Raw genomic sequence first — 22,149 nt, forward strand, 5'->3', positions numbered from 1 at the left:
TTTTGACTGCACCATCATAGCTACTGATGTGGAATCAGGAGCACTCGGTCACTAGCAGGATCAACAGAACCAAGTGTTTGCTACAAAAATTAGACCTTCTATAAATACAATATAGAAAAGAGGGGAGTCAGTGCATCATAAAACTGTTCCAGCCACAACAGTCTTAAATTTGTTGCCTAGTGGACACATGAGCACTTACAGAAGAATCCAAACTGTGGTGGATCTTTGTTGTGGAATAGGTCTGAGAAAGTGGAAGTCATGTAGGTGGGGGGAACCAGGATACTCTGGACTGGCTGGGCCAAGAATCAGGAAAATGGGCTGGAACCAGGTACATGTGAAATTCCTATGTGGGTCAAAAACTAAGGCCTTCTTCACTTTGCCTTCCAGATGTCATGCAAGGGAGGCTAGTGTTGAATTCTAACATGGAACTCTAAAAAGAACAGGTTCTAGAAAATGTAGGTCACTGCATATTACTCATGTTGACAGAACACACTCCAACAGACCATTTCCAATTCTGTTTTATGGTCTTGTCACAGGTCTCTCTTCTTTTCACAAATATAAAGACTTACTGGTCTGTTATTACAAAAATAAATAAAAGCTTAAATGTTAACAGCATGACATTTCTAGCTACTTTTTAATCTCATAGACTTGAAGCCCTGTGAGAGGAGAAACCACATCAGTTATGTTCACTGTTGTATTCACAGCACAGGCACATAGTAGGTGCTGAATATGAATGGAGGGATGGTAATGCCACTAGTTGACTTCAGAAATATCATATAATTATTCCAACTGCATTATGGATAAAAGAGACCCTAAATGGTGATATCAGCTTATTGTAGGAGGATTTTTAATGTGCTCTTCGGGGGGCGGCAATGTCACTACAGTGCAAAGGTGCTGTAGTTATAAATTTAAATCTAAAATAACCAAACTCACAAACAATGTAAAGCTGCTTCATTTAAGTATGCAGGTGATGTTAACATGGGTCTCTTCTTTTAATGTAAAGCCTATTACCCAAATCACAGTCAGATGGAATGACAGAGTTGAGAGAAAAGGTATAACTAAGTCAAATAAGATTATATGCTATGATAAACTCTGCATACTTACAACTTTATGCCAACTATTTATTAGCAAGGAAAATGGAAAAAGGCTCTTTTGACAAAAGTTTTTCTAACGAAAGAATATTTACAGTGGGTAAGAAATATCCAGTACCTGCTACAGGAAGCCAATAGGAAAATCCCAACAACTACCAGTGTCATTTATTCCATGACCCCTTTACTTACAGAACAATTTAAAAATTATATATTTTGGCACGTTATATAATGTTGGCACACTACATTATATTCCAGTTCACCCATGGTGCCAACAGATTTCAAAATGGAAAGACAAAAATTCTATAAGCTAGTTTAAGGAGAAAAATACTACCCACTAAGCTTGCTAAGTACTATTGCTTAAAGAGTTCTTACAGAATTATTTCAACTCAGTCTTCATTTGCAAAGTTAACAAGTAGAATCCATAACTAAAGGCTGAGTTTCAGAATAAGCCACTAATAAAGAGGATATATTTTTAACTTTTAAAACATTTCTTTCATGTGAATATTCTGGAGTACTATTATATGTGAATTAATCCACATCAGGCTTTCCCATGTTATTTACACTTTAAAGCATTTCTCTCCAGTAGTTTTAACATGACTTTGAATGTGTTTGTTAAGCTAGAGAACTCTGCTGTATTCATCAGTTATAATTTATCTAGTGTGCATTCTCATGACATGTTTATGTAAGGATGTGGGCCAATTGAAGGCTTTCCCACAGTGCTTACATTCAAGGAGTTTCTCTCCAGTGTGAATTCTCTCATGACTTCTGTATGAACTGGGTCGACTAAAGGCTTTCCCACAGTCTTTACATTTATATGGTTTCTCACCAGTGTGCACTCTCAAGTGACCTCGAAAGGTTGTGCGGTAAATGAATGCCTTCCCACATTCCTTACATTCATAGGGTTTCTCTCCAGTGTGAGTTCTTTCATGTACTTGAACATAACTGGAACAACTGAAGGCTTTACCACATATTTTACAATCATAGGGTTTCTCTCCTGTATGAGTTCTTTCATGTATTCGAAACGAACTAGGACAATTAAATGCTTTCCCACATTCCGTACATTTATAAGGTCCATCTCCAGTGTGTGTCATCATATGTCTTCGAAAGCTTGTGAGAGAAACGAATGCTTTTCCACATTTCTCACATTTATAGGGTTTCTCCCCAGTGTGAGTTCTTTCATGTATTTGCAAACCTAGAGGAGAACTGAAGGTTTTTCCACACTGCTTACATTCATAGGGTTTCTCTGCAGTGTGAGTCCGCTCATGTCTTCGAAAGGAAGTGGGACAGCTGAGGGCTTTACCACACTGCTTACATATATATGGTTTCTCGCCAGTGTGAGTTCTCACGTGGACTTGAAAAGTGGTGAGCCAATGGAAGGCTTTTCCACATTCCTTACATTGATAAGGTTTCTCTCCAGTGTGAGTTCTTTCATGTGTTCGAAATGAACTGGAACAACTGAAGGCTCTACCACATTGTTTACATTCATAGGGTTTTTCTCCAGTGTGAGATCTTTCGTGTATTCTGTATGAACTGGGACAATTGAATGCTTTCCCACAGTCCTTACATTTATAAGGTCCAACTCCAGTATGTGTTATCATGTGTCTTTGAAAACTTCCAAGAGAAATAAAAGCTTTTCCACATTCTTTACAATCGTAAGGTTTCTCTCCAGTATGAGTTCTCTCATGTTTTCGAAGAGAACTGGGACAACTGAAGGCTTTACTACACTTTTTACATTCATAGGGTTTTTCTCCAGTATGAGTCCTTTCATGGCTTCGAAAGGAACTTGGACAACTGAGGGCTTTACCACATTGCTTACATTCATAGGGTTTCTCTCCTGTGTGAGTTCTTTCATGTGTTTGAAAGGTTTGATGGTATCGAAAGGCTTTTCCACACTGTTTACACTGATAGGGTTTCTCTCCAGTGTGAGTTCGTTCATGTTTTCGAACAGATTGACGATATCTAAAGGATTTCCCACATTCCTTACATTTATAGGATTTTTCTATACCATGATTACTTTCATGTTTTTGGAAAGGCTGGAGATAACTGAAGGCTTTCCCACATACTCTACATTTATAAGGCTTCCTTCCATATTCCTGATACTTGGATGGTTTGGGTGCAGTGTGAGATCTCAGGTGCCTATTAAGGGATGAACGACTCATGAAGACTTTTCCACACACACTGCATTCCCATGGTTTAGAATTTTTCGTGTTCAGATTAAGATTTGGAATAAGGCTGCTGTTTTCTCCACATTGACTACCTTCTTTACTTTCACAGAGTCTCTGTAACATATGACATCTGTTAAAAAAGAAATCAGAAACACACTGACTTAATAATGAATACTAGTATTACATTTTTACCATTTACAAGGAAAGTGTAGGGTTTTATGCACTATATAGTTTTTAAAAGTGAATATAGTGAATGCTCTGTAAGCAGCTCAACCATTGCTATTATCATAGTGATATTTATATATTCAGTCTCTGAACATGTTTCAAAGTAAGCTATTTGGGAGACAGCATGACAAAAGAAAACATTTTTCATTAAAATTTTCTGACAAATAAGTTTGAAACTGGGCCCTTTTGTTTCATGACATGAGATTCCCATATGGGACACAGCTTCCCATTTTAAGTGCAACTCACCTCAGATTTCTTTCCTGGATTCTGTACTGATCTTCAGTGTTATGGTCCTCCCATTTATCCCCTAAAATGCAGACCCCAAAAGATCAGTAAATTATAGGAAAATTATTACTTCACAGATCTATGATGACCTCAAACTATGATATATTTATCAAAGAATTCCCTTTCCCCATTCCAAATCTGAGAACAACATTGATGGGCAGGAACCACTTGTTCTCTAAGTGAAGGAATGTCATCATCCTTACTTATTAAGGCCAGGTTACTCAAAGTTTCCCGCATCACATCTCTGTAGAGTTTCTTCTGTGAAGGCCCCAGCAGAGCCCACTCCTCCAGGGTGAAGTTCACAGCCACATCCTCAAAGGCCACTGGGTCCTAAAACATCACAAATATGTGTACAGGAAGATGGGTGAGATGGACAGTACTGGGAATCTGTAGTCCATCCATAAGCTTACATGTGCTGCTGTTATGAAACTTATTCTGTGACCTAATAATCAAAATTCTTACTCTCTACCACTTCCTCACAAACTTAACAGCATCATGAACACATACATGAAAATTATTTCTAAATTTTTACTATGATCACTTAAGTCTTATTATTCTCTAATGGTAGGGTCCAGAGTATGCTGGAGCAATGTGAACTCCAAATGAAAGAAATATTTCCATTTTAAGACTGTCAGTTCTGCCAGAGAAAAACTCACCTCCTTTAATACCCACCATATCACACAGTACTCCATTAAGCACAGGGTCACATGTGCATGAGGTTTTAATGGACAAAAACAGTGAAGAACTGGAAGTTTTTTCTTCTACTCCCATCATCAAAGATGAGAGGCCAAGAGTCCTATGTAAATCCAGCTTATTGTTAGGCCCAGCTGGCCATACTGTCCTGAAGTAATCCAGGCTACTAGAAGCAGTCAGATGCACGGGACTTGCCTGTGGTCCAGTGGCTAAGATGTCACACTCCTGATGCAGGGGATGGGTTCAGTCACTGGTCAAGGAACTAGATCCCACATGCCACAACTAAAGATCCCATGTGCTACAACAAAGACCCAGCACAGCCAAAATTAAAAAAAAAAAAAAATAGTAGTAGTGATCAGATAATGAAAATAATCTTGTGGGAATGTATTAACTTTTACTTACTTGACAGAGATTCAGTTATTCCTTTTTATTTCACAGTCCTATTTCATGGGACTAGGAAGCTATTCTGAAGTTAGTGCTCAGGCATGAGAGAAGGCATGGCAACTTAGACAAAATCTCTATATTTATGGGCTTCAGAGGAGCTTCACACCATCTTTATCACATCCTTGTGGATACACTGCAAAGATGCCAGAAGAGCCTTTTCTGGCAAAATCATAACAATGTACCCTGGACCTTGAGGAAATGAATAAGAATTGCAATTTGCAAGGGAGTCTGCTGAAGACCACAAAGGCTTGATGGTGAATGTGCCTGTCATTATAAAATACAAAGGGTTCAGTAGTGCTTTCCTCTAAAAGAACATAAAGCTTCCCTTCTCCAGTTATAGGGGGCAGTGATTCTCAACCAGCCACTCATTCAACAGGCAGCCTCCCCACTGCTCTCATTTCCATGGCCTCCTGTGGTGCACAGGAAAGTAACAGCTGAGCCTCTGGGCAGAGGAATCTCTCAGCCACGTAATTTCTCTAAACGCTGGTCTCTGTAAAGGTCACCACTAACTAACCTACTGATGATATCCACAGGGATGGGAGAGAGAGAAGATTCCCACACAGTCATTACAATGGTAGGATTTCTTCATTCAGTTATGGAACAGAACAAGAAATCCCCATTTCTTGTTTTTCTCACAGGAACTGATGGTCTTAAATGGAAACACTTCTTTAATTCATGTAGCATTTCTCTCAAGGTGCCCTGGACCCTACCATTATAGAACAGTAAGACTTTTAGTGATCATAGAAGAAATGCAGAAATAATTTTCACGTGTTTATGTTGTTGTTAAACCTGTAAGGAAGTAACCACCTCTTGCTTGGGTCAGCTCTAGTTACTCTTTCTATAGTGGGTCTACAGTGCTTGCTCCTATTGGTGTCCTATTACAAAGTGTGCAGCAGAGCCACATTAGCAGGCCTGGGAGGGCTGATTCTTAGGAACGCCTGCTCGCAGTGTTTGTCCATCGTTGGTTATCTGAGAACTGGGATTTATAAGTGACTCGATCAACCTAGGGCTTCCCTGGTGGCTCAGACAGTAAAGAATCTGCCTGCAATGCAGGAGACCTGGGTTTGATCCCTGGGTTGGGAAGATCCCTTAGAGAAGGGAGTGACGACCCACTCCAGTATTCTTGCCTGGAGAATTCCATGGACAGAGGAGCCTGGCAGGCTACAGTCCATGGGGGTCTCAAAGAGTCAGACACAACTGAGCGACTAATACTTTCACTTCATTTTCCACCAACCTAACTGGTAAGAATGGCTTGGTGTGTCTCAACTGTTTACAGTACATCACAAATTCTCTTCATTCTCAGTGTCTGAATTTTGTTATGCTCAGCAGAGGGTACTTATGTGATCTGCACCACCCCCGCCCCCTGACCAAATCACTTGGGTATTGTTTCTAGTGAGCTAGTATTTTACATGTAGTGTCACAACCGGCTGCTTGTAGGATTGAACCCCTCCTATGTAATTACACCAGGAAAGAATATCTAGAAGCTTGCATCTGGCTTCTTTAAGAACACATTTAATTAGGTACTAAAAAAGAATGAATGAGGTATTTAATAATCTTCATGGAAAAATTTTATTTTTGTTGGAAAACAGTAAAGGAGATAGATGAAAATACGAAAGATGTTCTTGATGTTGCTGCTGCTGCTAAGTTGCTTCAGTTGTGTCTGACTCTGTGCGACCCCACAGATGGCAGCCCACCAGGCTCCTGCGTCCATGGGATTCTCCAGGCAAGAACACTGGAGTGGGTTGCCATTTCCTTCTCCAATGCATGAAAATGAAAAGTGAAAGTGAAGTTGCTCAGTCGTGTCCGACTCTTCGAGACCCCATGGACTGCAGCCCACCAGGCTCCTCCACCCATGGGATTTTCCAGGCAAGAGTACTGGAGTGGCTTGCCATTGCCTTCTCCAATAAAGCATTTTGTACATTCTTTTTTGGGATATATGTGATTAAAAAAAAGAATTAATGAAGTTTGGAGAAGAACATAATTTTACTGTGTTTGCCCTGTGATGTGGCAATCTGAGTTTTAACTCAGATTCTGGCAGCACAAACTGCTAACAAGACAGAGGTCTATTTTGAAAGAATTGGTTACATAATCTCACCCTTGCATTGACTTTTAAAAAATAAAGGGTGGGGCTTCCCTGGTGGCTCAGTAAAGAATCTGCCTTCTAGTGCAGGAGACACAGATCCCTAACCTGGGAAGATCCCACATGCTGCAGAGCAACCAAGCCTGTGTACCACAACTATTGAGCTGATGCTCTAGAACCCACGTACTGCAGCTACTGAAGCCTACATGCCCTAGAGCCCACACTCCACAAGAGAAGCCACTACAATGAGAGGTGTACGCACTGCCAATGAAGAGTAGTTGCCCTCTTCTCATAACTAGAGAAAGCCCGCAGGCAGCAAGGAAGAGCCAGCTCAGTCAAAAACAGATTATCTGTGTATTTAATAAACAAATATAAAAGGTGACATGAACTGGTATGGAAAGATGTGAAGGACTTTTCAATAGAATAATTAAGTAGTGTTACACTATAAAAACCACATTCCCTCTTCTGTAAGTCTTACAGTCTCCTGCACAAGCATGTGGCCCACATCTAAGATTTAACTCAGGTATCTAGACTGATGACATGTACTCAATAGCAAGAGAGTATGACGCTTTTTATTTTTACAATGGAAGTGTCTGGGGAGGGGAGGGTGGGCTTCTCAAGCATGGGAAATGCCTTCAGAGAGCAAGATAAGGCGCCTGGCCTGTTTTTTTTTTTTAAATTGAGATTAGAGGGTAGGCTAGGGTGAGAGTTTGCATACTCTCGGGCAGAAACTACCATGGACTTGCTTGCCAGCACCAAAGGCAGGAACCCTCAGGTTTTCTTAGTATTTGGTCAGATGTGGGGCACCCACAGTGGAATAAGGAGGGATAAAAGTACAAAGCTGTCAGCAGACAAGGATGGACATGTACACACTGCTATATTTAAAATGGAAAACCAACAAGGACCTACTGTATAGCACAGGAACTCTGCTCGATGTTCTGTGTGTGGCAGCCTGGATGGGAGGGGAGTCTGGGTGAGAACAGATACATATATGTGTATGGCTGAGTCTCTTTGCTGTTCACCTGAAACTATCACAACAGTGTTTGTTAATCGGCTATACTCCAATGTAAAATAAAATGTTAAAAAAAAATTGAGGTCAGAGACTTCCGGTTCCTGTTCGGTTGTGTAAGGAGTTTAGAAGCTAGCATTTAGCATCCTCACAAGATAATAACCAACTAACTAAATACCAACTCTTCTTAGACCCAGAACCATCAGAGAATTTAGGTAATAGGGACACTGCTGTCTCCAAAATCAGCGAGACAAAAAAGCAGCCATTTAAAAATATGCCCAGGGTATTCCTGCTCCCCAAATGTCAGAGTAGAGGATAAAAGAGCTTGTGACAGTGACAGGTCTTTTCCCCCCTCCTTACATCAAATATGTGGCATCTCTTAACACTAGCACTCCAACTTTATGTCATCAAAATATGTGTCCACCCATTCAGGTCAATACTAACGCTCCCTGGAGTTAGCATTAGACTTCACAGATTGAACACTCACTGCCACAAGACTGTCCCCATTTAAGCTGCTGGCCACAAACAAGGCGCCTGGGCTACTGACATTTCTACCCAGCTGCCTGTACATTCACAGATCCCCTTGACAATCCCTCAGGTTTGCTAATTTACTGGAATAATTCTGAGAACTCAGGAGGACACTTGGCTTACTATGGTTGGTTTATGATAAAGGATACAACTCAGGAACAGCCAAATTTGGAAGAGATGCATAGGGAAAAATGTGGAACACAAGATGAGGGGGTGGGGTCAAGGAAACAAAAGCAAAAGTTAACTAATGGGACCTAATCAAACTTACCATTGACAAACCATTGAGAAAATGAAAAGACAACGTACTGAATTAGAAAGATTATCTGCAAATGTTAATGTCTGATCAGTTCAGTTCAGTTCAGTTGCTCAGTCATGTCCGACTCTTTGCGACCCCAAGAATCGCAGCACGCCAGGCCTCCCTGTCCATCACCAACTCCCGGAGTTCACTCAGACTCACATCCATCGAGTCAGTGATGCCATCTAGCCATCTCATCCTCTGTCGTCCCCTTCTCCTCCTACCCTTAATCCCTCCCAACATCAGAGTCTTTTCCAATGAGTCAACTCTTCTCATCAGGTGGCCAAAGTACTGCAGTTTCAGCTTTAGCATCATTCCTTCCAAAGAAATCCCAGGGCTGACCTTCAGAATGGACTGGTTGGATCTTCTTGCAGTCCAAGGGACTCTCAAGAGTCTTCTCCAACACCACAGTTCAAAAGCATCAATTTTTCGGTGCTCAGCTTTCTTCACAGTCCAACTCTCACATTCATACATGACTACTGGAAAAAACATAGCCTTGACTAGATGGATCTTTGTTGGCAAGCAATGTCTCTGCTTTTGAATATGCTATCTAGGTTGGTCATAACTTTTCTTCCAAGGAGTAAGTGTCTTTTAATTTCATGGCTGCAGTCACCATCTGCAGTGATTTTGGAGCCCCCAAAAAATAAATTCTGACACTGTTTCCACTGTTTCCCCATCTATTTGCCATGAAGTGATGGGACCAGATGCCATGATCTTCGTTTTCTGAATGTTGAGCTTTAAGCCAACTTTTTCACTCTCCTCTTTCACTTTCATCAAGAGGCTTTTTAGTTCCTCTTCACTTTCTGCCATAAGGGGTTAATATCCAAAATACAGAAACAACTCATACAACTCCCAGAAAAAAAATAACCTGATTGATTCAAATCTAGCAAAAGGGGGACTTCCCATGTGGTCCAGTGGTTAAGACTGTGCACTTCCAACACAGGTTATTGCACAGGTTCAATCCCTAGTTGGGGAACTAAAATCCTATGTGCTGTATGGTGCAGCCAAAAAAAAAAAATTTTTTTTAAATGTGCAAAATACCCAAGTAGATATTTTTCCAAAGAAGGCACAGAGATGATAAACTGGCATATGAAAAGATGCTCAACATCACTAATCACTGGAGAAATGCAAATCAAAGACAATTAGAGATCCCATCACACCTGTCAGAATGGATACCATTAAGACCACAAATAACAAACATTAGTGAGGATGTGGAGAAAAGGGAACCCTTGTATACTCTTAGTAGCAAAATTAGTGCCAACTAATAGGGAAAACAGTGCTGAGGTTTCTCAATAAACTTAAAACTACTGTTGTTGTTTAGTCACTAAGTCATGTCCGACTCTTTGCGACCCCATGGACTGTAGCCCACCAGGCTCCACTGCCATGGCATTTCCCAGGCAAGAATACTGGAATGGGTTACCATTTTCTTCTCCAGGGGATCTTCCCAACCCAGGGATTGAACCTGCATCTCCTGCATTGGCAGGTGGATTCTTCACCACTGAGCCACCAGGGAAGCCCAAGAACTACCAAATGATCCAGCAATTCCAAGCCTGGGTATATGTCTGAAGAAAATGAAAACACTTTCAAAAAGATACACACTCCCCAGTGTTCATAGCAGCCTTATTTAAAACAGCCAAGATATGGTGGCAACCTAAATGTCATCCATCAACCCATTAATGGATAAAGATGTGGTATATACATACACTGGAATACTTCTTGACAATAAAAAAGAATGAAATTCTGCTATTTACAACAACATGGATAGATGGAGGGTACTAAGTCAGTCAGACAGAAAAACAGATACTGTATGATTTCACTTACAGATGAAATCTAAAGGAAACAAATGAAAATAACAAAACAGAAACAGCCTCACAGATAGAACAAATTAGCAGTTACCAGTGGGGATGGGAAGTGGGGAGAGGAGACAAGGGTAGGAGGTTAAGAGGTACAAATGTATAAAATAAATAGGCCACAAGGTTAAGGTTAGTAAATGTAAACTTTTATATATAGAATGGATAAACAACAAGCTCCTACTATAAAGCACAGGCAACTATATTCAATATCCCTGTGATAAACCATAATGGAAGAGATATTAAAAAATATGTAAGTGAATCACTTTGTTATACAGTAGTAACTACAACATTATAAATCAACTATACTTCAATTTAAAAAAAAATACTGGAGGAAAAAAAAACATAGGAGAAAATCTAGGTGACCTTGAGTTTTTTTGGTGACCTTAAGTTTGGTGATGAGTTTTTTGATTTAACACAACAAAAGCAGGATTGATGAAAGAAAAAAAATGAGTAAACTGACATCATTAAAATGACAACTTTCTCTATGAAAGACAGGGTTAAGAGACTGAAAACAAGCTACAGACTGGGAGACAATCTCTACAAACCACCTATCTGATAAAAGACCAGCATCCAAAATATCTAAACAACTCTTAAAACTCAACAGTAAGATAGACCACACAATTAAAAATGGACAAAATATCAGAACACACCCCTCACCAAGACACATAGATGGTAAGTAAGCATAAGAAAAGATGCTCATGTCTTATGTCAGCTCAGTTCAGTCAGTTCAGTCGCTCAGTCGTGTCCGACTCTTTGCGACCCCATGAATCGCAGCACGCCAGGCCTCCCTGTCCATCACCAACTCCTGGAGTTCACTCAGACTCACGTCCATTGAGTCAGTGATGCCACCCAGCCATCTCATCCTCGGTCATCCCCTTCTCCTCCTGCCCCCAATCCCTCCCAGCATCAGAGTCTTTTCCAATGAGTCAACTCTTTCCATGAGGTGGCCAAAGTAGTGGAGTTTCAGCTTTAGCATCATTCCTTCCAAAGAAATCCCAGGGCTGATCTCCTTCAGAATGGACTGGTTGGATCTCCTTGCAGTCCAAGGAACTCTCAAGAGTCTTCTCCAACACCACAGTTCAAAAGCATCAATTCTTCGGCGCTCAGCCTTCTTCACAGTCCAACTTTCACCTTCATACATGACCACAGAAAAAAACATAGCCTTGACTAGACGGACCTTAGTCGGCAAAGTAATGTCTCTGCTTTTGAATATGCTATCTAGGTTGGTCATAACTTTTCTTCCAAGGAGTAAGCGTCTTTTAATTTCATGGCTGCAGTCAACATCTGCAGTGATTTTGGAGCCCCCCCCCCCAAAAAAAAATTCTGACACTGTTTCCACTGTTTCCCCATCTATTTGCCATGAAGTGATGGGACCGGATGCCATGATCTTTGTTCTCTGAATGTTGAGTTTTAAGCCAACTTTTTCACTCTCCTCTTTCACTTTCATCAAGAGGTTTTTTAGTTCCTCTTCACTTTCTGCCATAAGGGTGGTGTCATCTGCATATCTGAGGTTACTGATATTTCTCCCAGCAATCTTGATTCCAGCTTGTGTTTCTTCCAGTTCAGGGTTTCTCATGATGTACTCTGCATATAAGTTAAATAAGCAGGGTGACAATATACAGCCTTGATGTACTCCTTTCCTATTTGGAACCAGTCTGTTGTTCCATGTCCAGATCTAACGGTTGCTTCCTGATCTGCATACAGATTTCTCAAGAGGCAGGTCAGGTGGTCTGGTATTCCCATCTCTCTCAGAATTTTCCACAGTTTATTGTGATCCACACAGTCAAAGGCTTTAGCATATGTCATTAGATTGCAAATAAAAGAAGAATAATATCATTTCTAGATACTTGCTACAAAATCCTAAAATTTAAAAAAAAACAGAATAAGCATTAAAGGATGGAGAAGATGTGGAGTGACAGGAACCCTCACTCACTGCTGGTGGGAATGGAAAACAGTATGCCTGCATGGGAAAATGGGCAGTTTCTTACAATACTTAACTGTATAATCCAGCAACCAGGCTCCTTTGTAGTTTACCGAATCAGTTGAAAACTTACCATCACAGGGGCTTCCCTGGTGGCTCAGGGGTAAAGAATCTGCCTGCCAATGCAGGAGACATGGGTTCCATCACCAGTGTGGGAGGATCCCACATGTTGCAGAGCAACTGGACCCATGTACCACAACTACTGAGCCTGTGCTTTAGGACCTGGGAACCACATGCAGCCTCTGTGTCCTAAAGCCCAGGCTATGCCACAGGAGAAGCTACCACCACAAGAAGCTTGCACACACCAACTAGAAGTAGCCCCTGCTCTCCACAACTAGAGAAAAGCTGGTGAAGCAAGGAAGCCCCAGTACAGCCAAAAGAAAACACCACTCACCCAAAACAGCTTCATTCATAAAAATTTTTTATAAAAGGTTTACTCATGATTGCCAAGACTTACAGGTAAACAAGAAATTCTCCAACAGGTGAATGGAAAAATAATCAATGGAACATCAATATAATGCAATGTTATTCACTGTTAAAAGGAAATGAGGTATCAAACCAAAAAGACAGAGAGAACCGTAAAATCATATTGTTAAGTGAAAGCAGCCAACATAATAAGGCTACATACTGTATTATTCCAACCACAGTTCTGGAAAGGAAAAAAACCATGGGACAATGAAAAATCTCTGTCTGTAGGGATTTGGGGGTAGGAGGGAGGCATGAATCAATGAATAGGGGGAGCACAGGGGACTTTCAGGGCCTGAAAGTATAATACATGACACAGACATGACAGAAACAAGCTCATTTTACGTTGCCAAAGCCCACAGACTGTCTAAACAAGGGTCAATGTTGTCCTAAACTGTGGACTGTAATGTATCAGCACTGGTTCAACGAATTTAACAAATGTACCACAATAATACAAGATATAAAAAACGGCAAAACTAAGTGATGGCAGAGGGGTTAAGTGTGACCTTTCTGTACTTTGTAACCAGGCTTTCTATAAACCTAAAACTGCTGTAGAGAAAGGTAACATTTATCAGGGAAAAAAAAGATGAAGTAAAAAAGGCATTAATATTCATCTCAGATGACTGAGAAAGGCCATCTTCGTTCAGTTGATTTAAAGTTACTTCAGTCACTATGGCACTCTTATAAAGGCCTGCACCCTGCAGAGAATTAAAACCCCACTCAATGCCATGTTCCAACGTATGTGCTCTGATGTGGGTAAGAGTGTCCTGGGGAGGCCTCAGTATATATACAGACAAGTGTTACCTTGATGTATAGCGGGGATACCTGTTAGGCAAGAGATTCCCAGAATTCTTTTATCACACACTCTTAGACAATTGCCCAGGGGTCTCTAAACACATGCTCTCCAAGCCAACTGCTGGTCAGGGCTAAGACGACAGGCTGATGTTGGGTCCACTGTGGACCCTTGAGTACCCTCCTTTAGCAGGATGTCCAACTAAGGGGTGAAAACCTGGATCATGTATGAATGTGGAGATGTTCTGAAGTCTGTGAACTCCCCTTGCTCATCACTCAGGGAATCCTAAGGAGCTCACAGGGAGCCTAGGGGTCTGAGAAGGGGTGATGACCTTTAGCATCTGGCAAGGGGCCTCCACCCCACCTGCAGGTAGGTTATGGTGGGGGTCCCAGGGTCAACTGTACCTTGTCTTAGGGGGGTCCCCACAGCTGTGCTGAGCTCTTGGGATGCTGTTTACAGGGTTCCAAATCCTCATGGGAATCTGGTTGGGAGGTCCCATTTTCAGGGCTATCTGTTTTCAGCACAGCTCTGTCAAGAGACGTAACTGCAGCTCGAGTGGCCTACAGTGCAAGGCCAGGGCAGGACCTTGGTTAGAAGCCTGTGGACAGCTTCAGGCCTGACGGGAAACTCCAGAGGCAGGAGCGGAGGTCCCTGAAGCCTCTACTGTGACTCAGGGTCTGATGGCACAGAGGGGAGTGCCTATCATTTGGCATTTTTACCAGAGTCCACAGCCTTTTTTTTTTTTTTTTGCGAGAACTATTCCAGGTGGGCCATTTTACAAGTAATAGCTTAAATGGGGTAAAATATATTTCAACATTTTTTATGTTCTGATGTCCTCAGAAGAGATGTCATTAATGTCACATCACTCATGCTCATGGCACATGGTGGTGCAGGTCAGACCCTGCCTGCAGAGACCATGTGCAGTGGCAATGGTGCTGAGGTTCTCTGAGGGTGACCAGGTAAAGGTGAAGGCCAAGTGTGCTAAGAGGCTGCTGAAATAGACACTGAACAGAAATGACTTAGCCAAATCTGTGAGGGCAGGATATTTAGCAGCTGCTGAGTGGATGGAGTCAGTCATTTCCAAAATGATGGGGGCTAGGAATTGGGGCTTATTTGGTGAAACGACAGCCTCAGGGTTGCCATAATCCAATGTGAGATGTCATTCATTCTTTCCAGGTTTGTGAATAGACCAAATATGCCAATTAAAAGGAGGGGTTAATCACTTCCTCATTAAACAGTTTGTATAATGGTTTTCCATCCTTCAAAACCCTATTTACATTGGGCCATATTAAGTAATTAGCAATAAAGGTCAGTGGGGTTCCATTTATCAATATAATTTTCCAGTGGCAGAAACTAAATTAAAATTTCATTTATGATTCACTGGATCAGATCTTCCTTCCTCTAAAGCAGCACTGAAATGGCTTCAAAAAGGAGCCTTGTCTGGGTGTTCATTGTGGTTGGAGGTTGGGACTGGGGCAAAAATTCTTGCCCAAAGCCGGGAGCTTGTGTGGCTAGAATCTCCTGTCATCTCTAGAGCGGAGGACTCAGACTGCTTATCAGGTTGGGGCACAAAGGGAAAAGGAAGGTGTTAAAAAGAAACAGTAGACCCCTAAAGGAAAGCTATGACAAACCCAGACAGTGTATTAAGAAGCAGAGACATCACTTTGCCAAAAAAGGTCTGTATAGTCAAAAGCTATGGCTTTTCCAGTAGTATGGATATGAGAATTGGGCCACAAAGAAGGCTGAGCGCCAATTTCCCCCAGGAATGTCATCTTAAACCAGTCTGAGCTTATTTTTGCTTTTCATTTGCTGGCCAGCGCCAGTGAGGTAATCAGCCATATAGGTTTTTATTATCCCTCAAAGCAAGATAATTCACTCTTTCCATATCCTTTTGGCCTTCTACCCATCTAAGCCTTCCATTTGGACACCTTTCCATTCCCTAGATGGGATGCTGTCTGATTGAATCACTTAATAAAACCAATTAAACCTTTAACATTTATTCAATTGTATTTTTGTCATTTAACAGATCAGTGGGGCTTAAACTGTAACAAACAGCAAAAAAAAAATGTGTGACTACTCATGACAAAGACAAAGGTGGGAAAGAAAAATATGCATTTACAATTGCTTCTTTTTTGATAAAGAAACACCAAATCAAGATGCTCAAGAAATGGACTTCCCTGGTGGTCCAGTGGTTAAAACTCTGCCTTCCAGCACAAGGGGTGTGGGTTCAATCAGTGGGGGAACTAAGATCCCACATGCCACACAGTGTGGCCAGAAATGAAACTTGTGAAGAAAAAAAATTTCACTAAAGCCTTAAAATGATCTACACTGGTTATTTGGGAGCAGCTGAAGCAAGACCACTTGAGGGGCCAGGATGCCCTGGCATGAGTCTACTTTTGACAGTCTTATCTTAAAGATTTTTGCTAACCTTCCCATGATGATTTAAAATTAGCTGAGTAATATGCATATACCATATCTTTATATTTAATAGCCTTTATTTTAATTAACTTACTTTTGCTTTGAACTTTTTAAGTTTAGTAGTTTTTACTTATCTACAGAGGAAACCCTTCTAAGATTTACTCCTTTAAATGCTAACCCTTATAAAAGTTTAAACCATAAAAAATGAAAAGTTTCAAATCTCCTTTTAACAAAAACAACAAGGGGGCATCATAGCTTCTTATAGCTCACTCTGGGGGCTTTTTCAGAAATAAGTAATGCATGAGGAATTTGCACAGGTAATGCATGAGGAATTTGCATGTAATCCATTAAATATACTAGGATTTTCAGCGATTTTATGTACATTTTGAATACTTTTCCTTATGAATTCATTTGCTTCAGCAGTACTGTAACACTTAAAATTTCAAAGTTCTCTAAGGACAAGCACATACAAAAAACTGACCTACAAATGTAGAAGCCACCTAAGAACTCAAATACACCCATCTCATATCTTGAGGATCTCTTGCCTAAAAGGAAGGAATATTCTGTTTAGTTCCAGAGTTTTTTGTCTTATTCCCACTGTCTCTCTGTTAACATACACTGAAAGCTTGAGAATCATAAATACTATACACTCAATATTAAATAATGTCACAGACTATGAAGGGAAACTAAAGAATTGCAACAGGGCATCCAGTGGTTAAGGATTCACCTTCCCGTGCAGGGGGTGGAGGTTCAATTCCTGGTCTGGGAGCTGATATCACATATATCTTGGGGCCAAAAAATCAAAACATGAAACAAGCAATGTAACAAATTCAATGAAGTCTTTAAAAAATGGTCCACATCAAAAAAATGTTTAAAAAACCCTGCAACATTCAATATATAAATGTATACAAGGAAAGAAATGCAAATATTTGAATCAGTGAGATTAGCAGCCTATTTCCCTATAATTCAGAAGAAACTCAGATTCCCAGGTTTGAGGTCCAGATCTCCCACTGTGGGAATGCAACCCCTGGAGTGTGTCAGAGCTGACTCATTAGGAAAGACTGTGATGCTGGGAAAGACTGAAGGTAGGAGAAGGGGACGGCAGAGGATGAGATGGTTGGATGGCATCACCGACCCGATGGACATGAGTTTGAGCAAGCTCCGGGAGACGGTGAAGGAGGGAAGCCTGGCATGCTGCAGTCCATGGGGTCACAAAGAGTCAGACACGACTGAGCGACTGAACTGACAGCGTGTCAGTGATGAGGGTCAGCCACCTGAACAGCCAGAGAAATGAACTCTGGAGGCTCCAACAAATGCTCCCTCTCCAGGCTTCAATTCTTACATGTGAGAAAACTCTCCACCAGATTCAATGTAAAGTTCTAACTTAAATGAATTTGCCAATTCATAAACTCTTGTCCAAGGAGACACAATTTCTGACCTTCACAGACTTTCTCAACACACTCAAATCACTCTAAGTAGTTCATACGTACAGTTACAGTGCAAAGTTCAACCTGGTAATCAACAGTTAGGGTCTCAGGGCGTCACTCTGGATCCCCCACCGTCACAAGTGCATCCCCACCTTTCCAGCGCTGTATCTTCTCTCACTATAAAAGCTCCTTCCATGGTTGGTCAGAGCAGGTAGGACACTTGCAGGGGAAGGCTCCCCAGACAGAACAACTGGTCCTCTGAGTACTTCCCTTTGCAGGCTCAAGGGGGCCTTAGCTAAGAGCTAAGAGCCCACAGGTCTGGGCTTCCCACTGTCATTGCCATGAACTCCATTGATATTTTAAATGACACATCCCCAGTGTTTGAATAATCCAACAGAACCATTCAACCCAGTATTTATGTATAAAGAAGGGAGGAAAACTGTAAGGCATTTTTTTCTATTTCAAGAACAAAACACAAATATCTATTCCTTTCAGAAAGTAGATGTCAGCGAATTATCATTTCCATGCCAAGAAACTGTAAATAATAATTGAAGAAAAGAAAAAAAAAAGATTTTGAATGTTACTTACAGTCAGTTATGTGACAAAAAAAGAAAAAATGTAACTAATGGAATGGTATAATGGAATATTTTTTTCTGAAATTCACCTCTTTCTTCCCTTTGGAAATATTTTATATTCTCTTTCAAGATCTATTGATTAAATACATTTACAGTTACTAAAGATGGAGACTTAGTCCGTCCCTGATGGTCCAGTGGCTAGGACTGTGCTCTCACTGCAGGGGACCCAGGTTCAATCCTTGGTCGGGTTCAATCCTTGGTTGGATCTAGTGGGAACTAGATTCCACATGCCTCAACTAGGACCCATACAGCTAAAAAAAAAGGCTTAAAAGTGAATAAGGTCACAAACTCAGGGAGGGACAAGGCTGACCTGGAACTATGATGAAAAGGCTGATTACCCAGGAGTCTCCCAAGAGGAACCTCCACCCAAAAACAAAATAGGATGTCTGTGGCTGGGAAAGCTTGTGGGGCGGAGTAAGGAGGGGATGGCACAAGACTTAAATACAGTGTAGTTCCCGGTGGTTAATTTCTGGTTTCTTCTCACGGAAAACATACACAGACAAAAACCCTAAACTTTAAAGAGTCATTCATGGCTCTGTGGATTAATAATAAACAATTTAAAATACTGCGTAGCCTGAAATGCACCACGGAGGGCAAGTAGTTAATAATGAAGCTAAGAACTGAAAAGGGGAAGATGGCGTTTGGGAATATCGGGAAAAGATCTGGAAATTTAGGCATTTGTTTCCTGCCCTGGGAAGAGCTGGAGTAGGGAGACAGGGTCGTGGATTTGTGACACTGTTCTTCTTCATACATTTGAAAAGTGAGGGGAAATAAGAGTTCCCCCACCCCGGGGAGAAAGGAGGGACCCCATAGACCGCTGCTCCTCTAATGCAGGGACCCCGAATACTGAGTCAGGATTGTCCCGTTACAACCCTCTCCGTGGACACCACACAACCTGGAGCAGACATAGCCGCAGCGGTGAGCAGAGAGGCCGCTCCGGGTCCCAACTGCCCGCTGAGTCCGTGCACTGCGTGCCGCGCTCGGGGTGGGTGGTCTTGGGTCCGCGGGTCCGAAGCTGACCACGGGGAGGCCCGGGTCCCACCACGGCCAGTTCCAGCAGGTCCCTCAGCCCCAGTCTTCCAACACCCGGCTCCCCCAGCTCACCATTTTTTGGTTTCTTGGCTTCCCAGTCATCCACTCCACGACTGCCGCGGCAAGCGCAGGTCACACTGACAGAGGATGCCGCGGAGCCACGGGAGCCTTTTAAGGACACGGAGAGGGGGATCTGCTGCGCTGCGGGAGCGAATGGGAACCAGCACGCAGTCCACGCCACCCACGCCCGACACTGGAGCGTCGCTTACAGGCGCTCACGCGTACGTAACCGGCGACTCTCCCGATTGGACAGCTCGCAAGGCCCCGCCCTGCCGTGCCTGAGTGACAAGCAGGCCGGAGGTCACGTCTTTGCTCGGACCTTGACCTGGCAGGGAGGCCGGAACTGTCCCCTCCATGGTCACTGCATTGAACCAGATGGCCGCGAGGCCCTCACGGAACTGTGACACTTCTTCCCCAAAACGGACACTGAGAAGTGCCCTCACCATGTGTAATAATGAGTCTCGCCCCACTTTTGATCTTTGACCATTTGCTGTGAGAGACCCATTCTTCCCTACCTACCCTCCCTCGTTTGAAAGACTGAAAAGCCCCCTCACCCCACCCCATCCTCGGGGGCACTTGGCTCAAGTGGGAGGGTGAACCCCACAATCCTAGACCAGCCATGAAGCTTCAGGGCATGTGTGAAACACAGACCGAGAAACCACTGGAAGACTTTTTCAATGTAATTTCTTTCATACTTATCCGTTGAAAGGTCAAAGGAGGCAAAACTGAGAGAAAATTGCAGAGTGAAAAATAAAAGATGGTGAAGGTATGGAAGAATAAACAGAGAATCACAATTGCCATCATGTAAGGGGCAGGTTGGTGATGAATGAGGCATGGGAAGGTTGGAGTCCCTCTCACCAATGCCCACAGGTCATTTATTAATTTTCATGAAGAGTCCAAGGATGTTTCAATTATCACTAAATCTAGCCAGGAAACCTTTTGTATATTCTTTTCTAAATATATTTGCTGATAATTTGTTTTTTATTGAAGGATAATTGCTTTACATGCTGATACAAATTTTAAGTAGTAATTAAGGTTGGCAACAAGCAAAATTTGTATGTTAGTTTGTTCTGTACAGTGGCAATCTAAGTTTTCACTCATGGTTTTGGCAACAACAATCAGTAAGAAGCCAAGTGTCAACTAAGAAAGGATGGGTTCCCTAAACTCATCGTCATATGTAGTTTTTATAAACAAAGGGTATTGCTATGGAAAGATCTGGAGGATTTATCAATAGAGCAAATAAGTACAGTTTATTAAAGTATATATTGGAGAGGAAAATGGCACCCCACTCCAGTATCCTTGCCTGGAGAATTCCATGGACAGAGAAGCCTGGCAGGCTACAGCTCATGGGGTTGCAAGAGTCAGATACAACTTAGGGACTAAACAACAATATTGCAGTATATATAAATACCAAGTTACTTTTTCTATAACCTACAGAGAAAGGCGGAACGTGGACCTCCACCCAAGGGTTGGTTGAATAGTGGAGAGGAGTTTGGCCTGTTTTTTTTTTAAGCTGTGGTTAGGGGCATAGGCTATGGTGGCAGATCCCATATAGCCTTTCTTATCAGCTTGTACAGATTTGGGGCACAAAGGGAAGAAGGGGTAAGACTTTAAAGTTGTCATCAGTCACATAATAGGAAATATATATCCTGGTCTCTGACCCTCGTTCCTGGCACAGGGCTCCTAAAACCCTTGTAAATTCCTAAGGTAGGGATTTCCCTGGTGGTCCAGTGGCTAAGACTCCCCACTCCCAATGCAGGGGGCCTGATTTGATCCCTGGTCAGAGAACTAGATCCTGCATACTGCAACTAAGACCCAGTACAGCCAAATAAATAATTTTTAAAAATTCCTAAGGGATAAGAGCACTAGGACCATCTCTCATTCTATTGAAGTGACTCTGGTTGGGCTCCTGGGTGAGGGGCCAGTCACCGGAAAGACCAAGTCTTGATCACAAACTTGGAATTTTCAGCCCAACACCTTCATCCTCCAGAAAGGGGACAGGGGCTGAAAATGAAGTTAACAATTAATCATGCCTACATGAGGAAGCCTCCATAAAATCCCAGTGGTATAGGGGGATTCAGAGGGCTTCCAGGTTGGTGGTCCATGTACAGGGAGGGTGATGCACCCCAGCTCCAAGGGACTCTCTCAGACTTCACCCTATGTATCACTTCACCTGTATCACTTATCATATCCTTTAATAAACTGGTAAATGTATTAATAATTTCAGTGTGTCTCTGAGTTCTGTGAGCTGCTCTTGCAAACAGAACCCAAGGAGGGGCCTGTGAGAACTGCTGATTTGTAGCCATGTCAGACAGAAGTTGTGAGTAATCTGGGGACCTTGTGATTGGCACCTGAAATTGTGTGTAGGGGGCAGTGCTGACAGTTTTGCGAGACTTAGCTCTTAACCTGTAGAATCTGATGCTGTCCCAGGGCAGATAGTGTTAGGATTGAGTTAAGTTGTAGGACACCCCACTGGTGTCACAGAGAATTACTTATTGTGGGGGCAAAACCTTCACATATTTGGTGATTGGAAGTATCAGGACTGAAGAGTTCTGGGTAAAAGTAAAAGAGATGCCCAGGTAGGAAGAACTGGGGTTTTTCCACTCAGGAAGAAGATATCAGCAGTTAAACATTAAAAAATGGAGTTAGAGACCTCTGATCAGCAGATAA

The 22,149-nt window shown here is 42.1% G+C and overlaps 1 protein-coding gene across 3 annotated transcripts; it reads right to left on the reverse strand.

The window, feature by feature from the left end:
• Window positions 1-977: 977 nt before the first annotated feature.
• On the reverse strand, window positions 978-19,573 carry LOC138086149 (zinc finger protein 791-like). 3 transcript variants are annotated; one of them, XM_068980955.1, is made up of 5 exons: window positions 19,492-19,573; window positions 3,970-4,096; window positions 3,728-3,788; window positions 3,219-3,386; window positions 978-2,975 (listed from the first exon to the last, which is right to left on the reverse strand). In XM_068980955.1, exons 1-5 carry the CDS (start codon window positions 19,519-19,521, stop codon window positions 1,742-1,744), a joined length of 1,620 nt encoding a protein of 539 aa, XP_068837056.1. In that variant the 5' UTR covers window positions 19,522-19,573; the 3' UTR covers window positions 978-1,741. The 3 variants fall into 3 exon arrangements, with proteins under 3 accessions (XP_068837056.1, XP_068837053.1, XP_068837055.1); XM_068980952.1 differs by having other exon boundaries at window positions 978-3,386; XM_068980954.1 differs by lacking the exon at window positions 19,492-19,573 and adding an exon at window positions 9,517-9,526 and having other exon boundaries at window positions 978-3,386; window positions 3,970-4,089.
• Between the last annotated feature and the right edge of the window lie 2,576 nt (window positions 19,574-22,149).

This window comes from Capricornis sumatraensis, chromosome 9, assembly GCF_032405125.1.
Source record: "Capricornis sumatraensis isolate serow.1 chromosome 9, serow.2, whole genome shotgun sequence".
NCBI classification, from domain to species: domain Eukaryota; kingdom Metazoa; phylum Chordata; class Mammalia; order Artiodactyla; family Bovidae; genus Capricornis; species Capricornis sumatraensis.

Coding starts and splice junctions, on each gene's coding strand:
- LOC138086149 (XM_068980952.1), bottom strand. CDS start 19,521: ATGACTGGGAAGCCAAGAAACCAAAAAATG. Junction 4,097..19,491: donor AGCCAAGAAACCAAAAAATG/GTGAGCTGGGGG, acceptor GTGATGTTTTAG/GACCCAGTGGCCTTTGAGGA. Junction 3,789..3,969: donor GAGTAACCTGGCCTTAATAA/GTAAGGATGATG, acceptor TCTGCATTTTAG/GGGATAAATGGGAGGACCAT.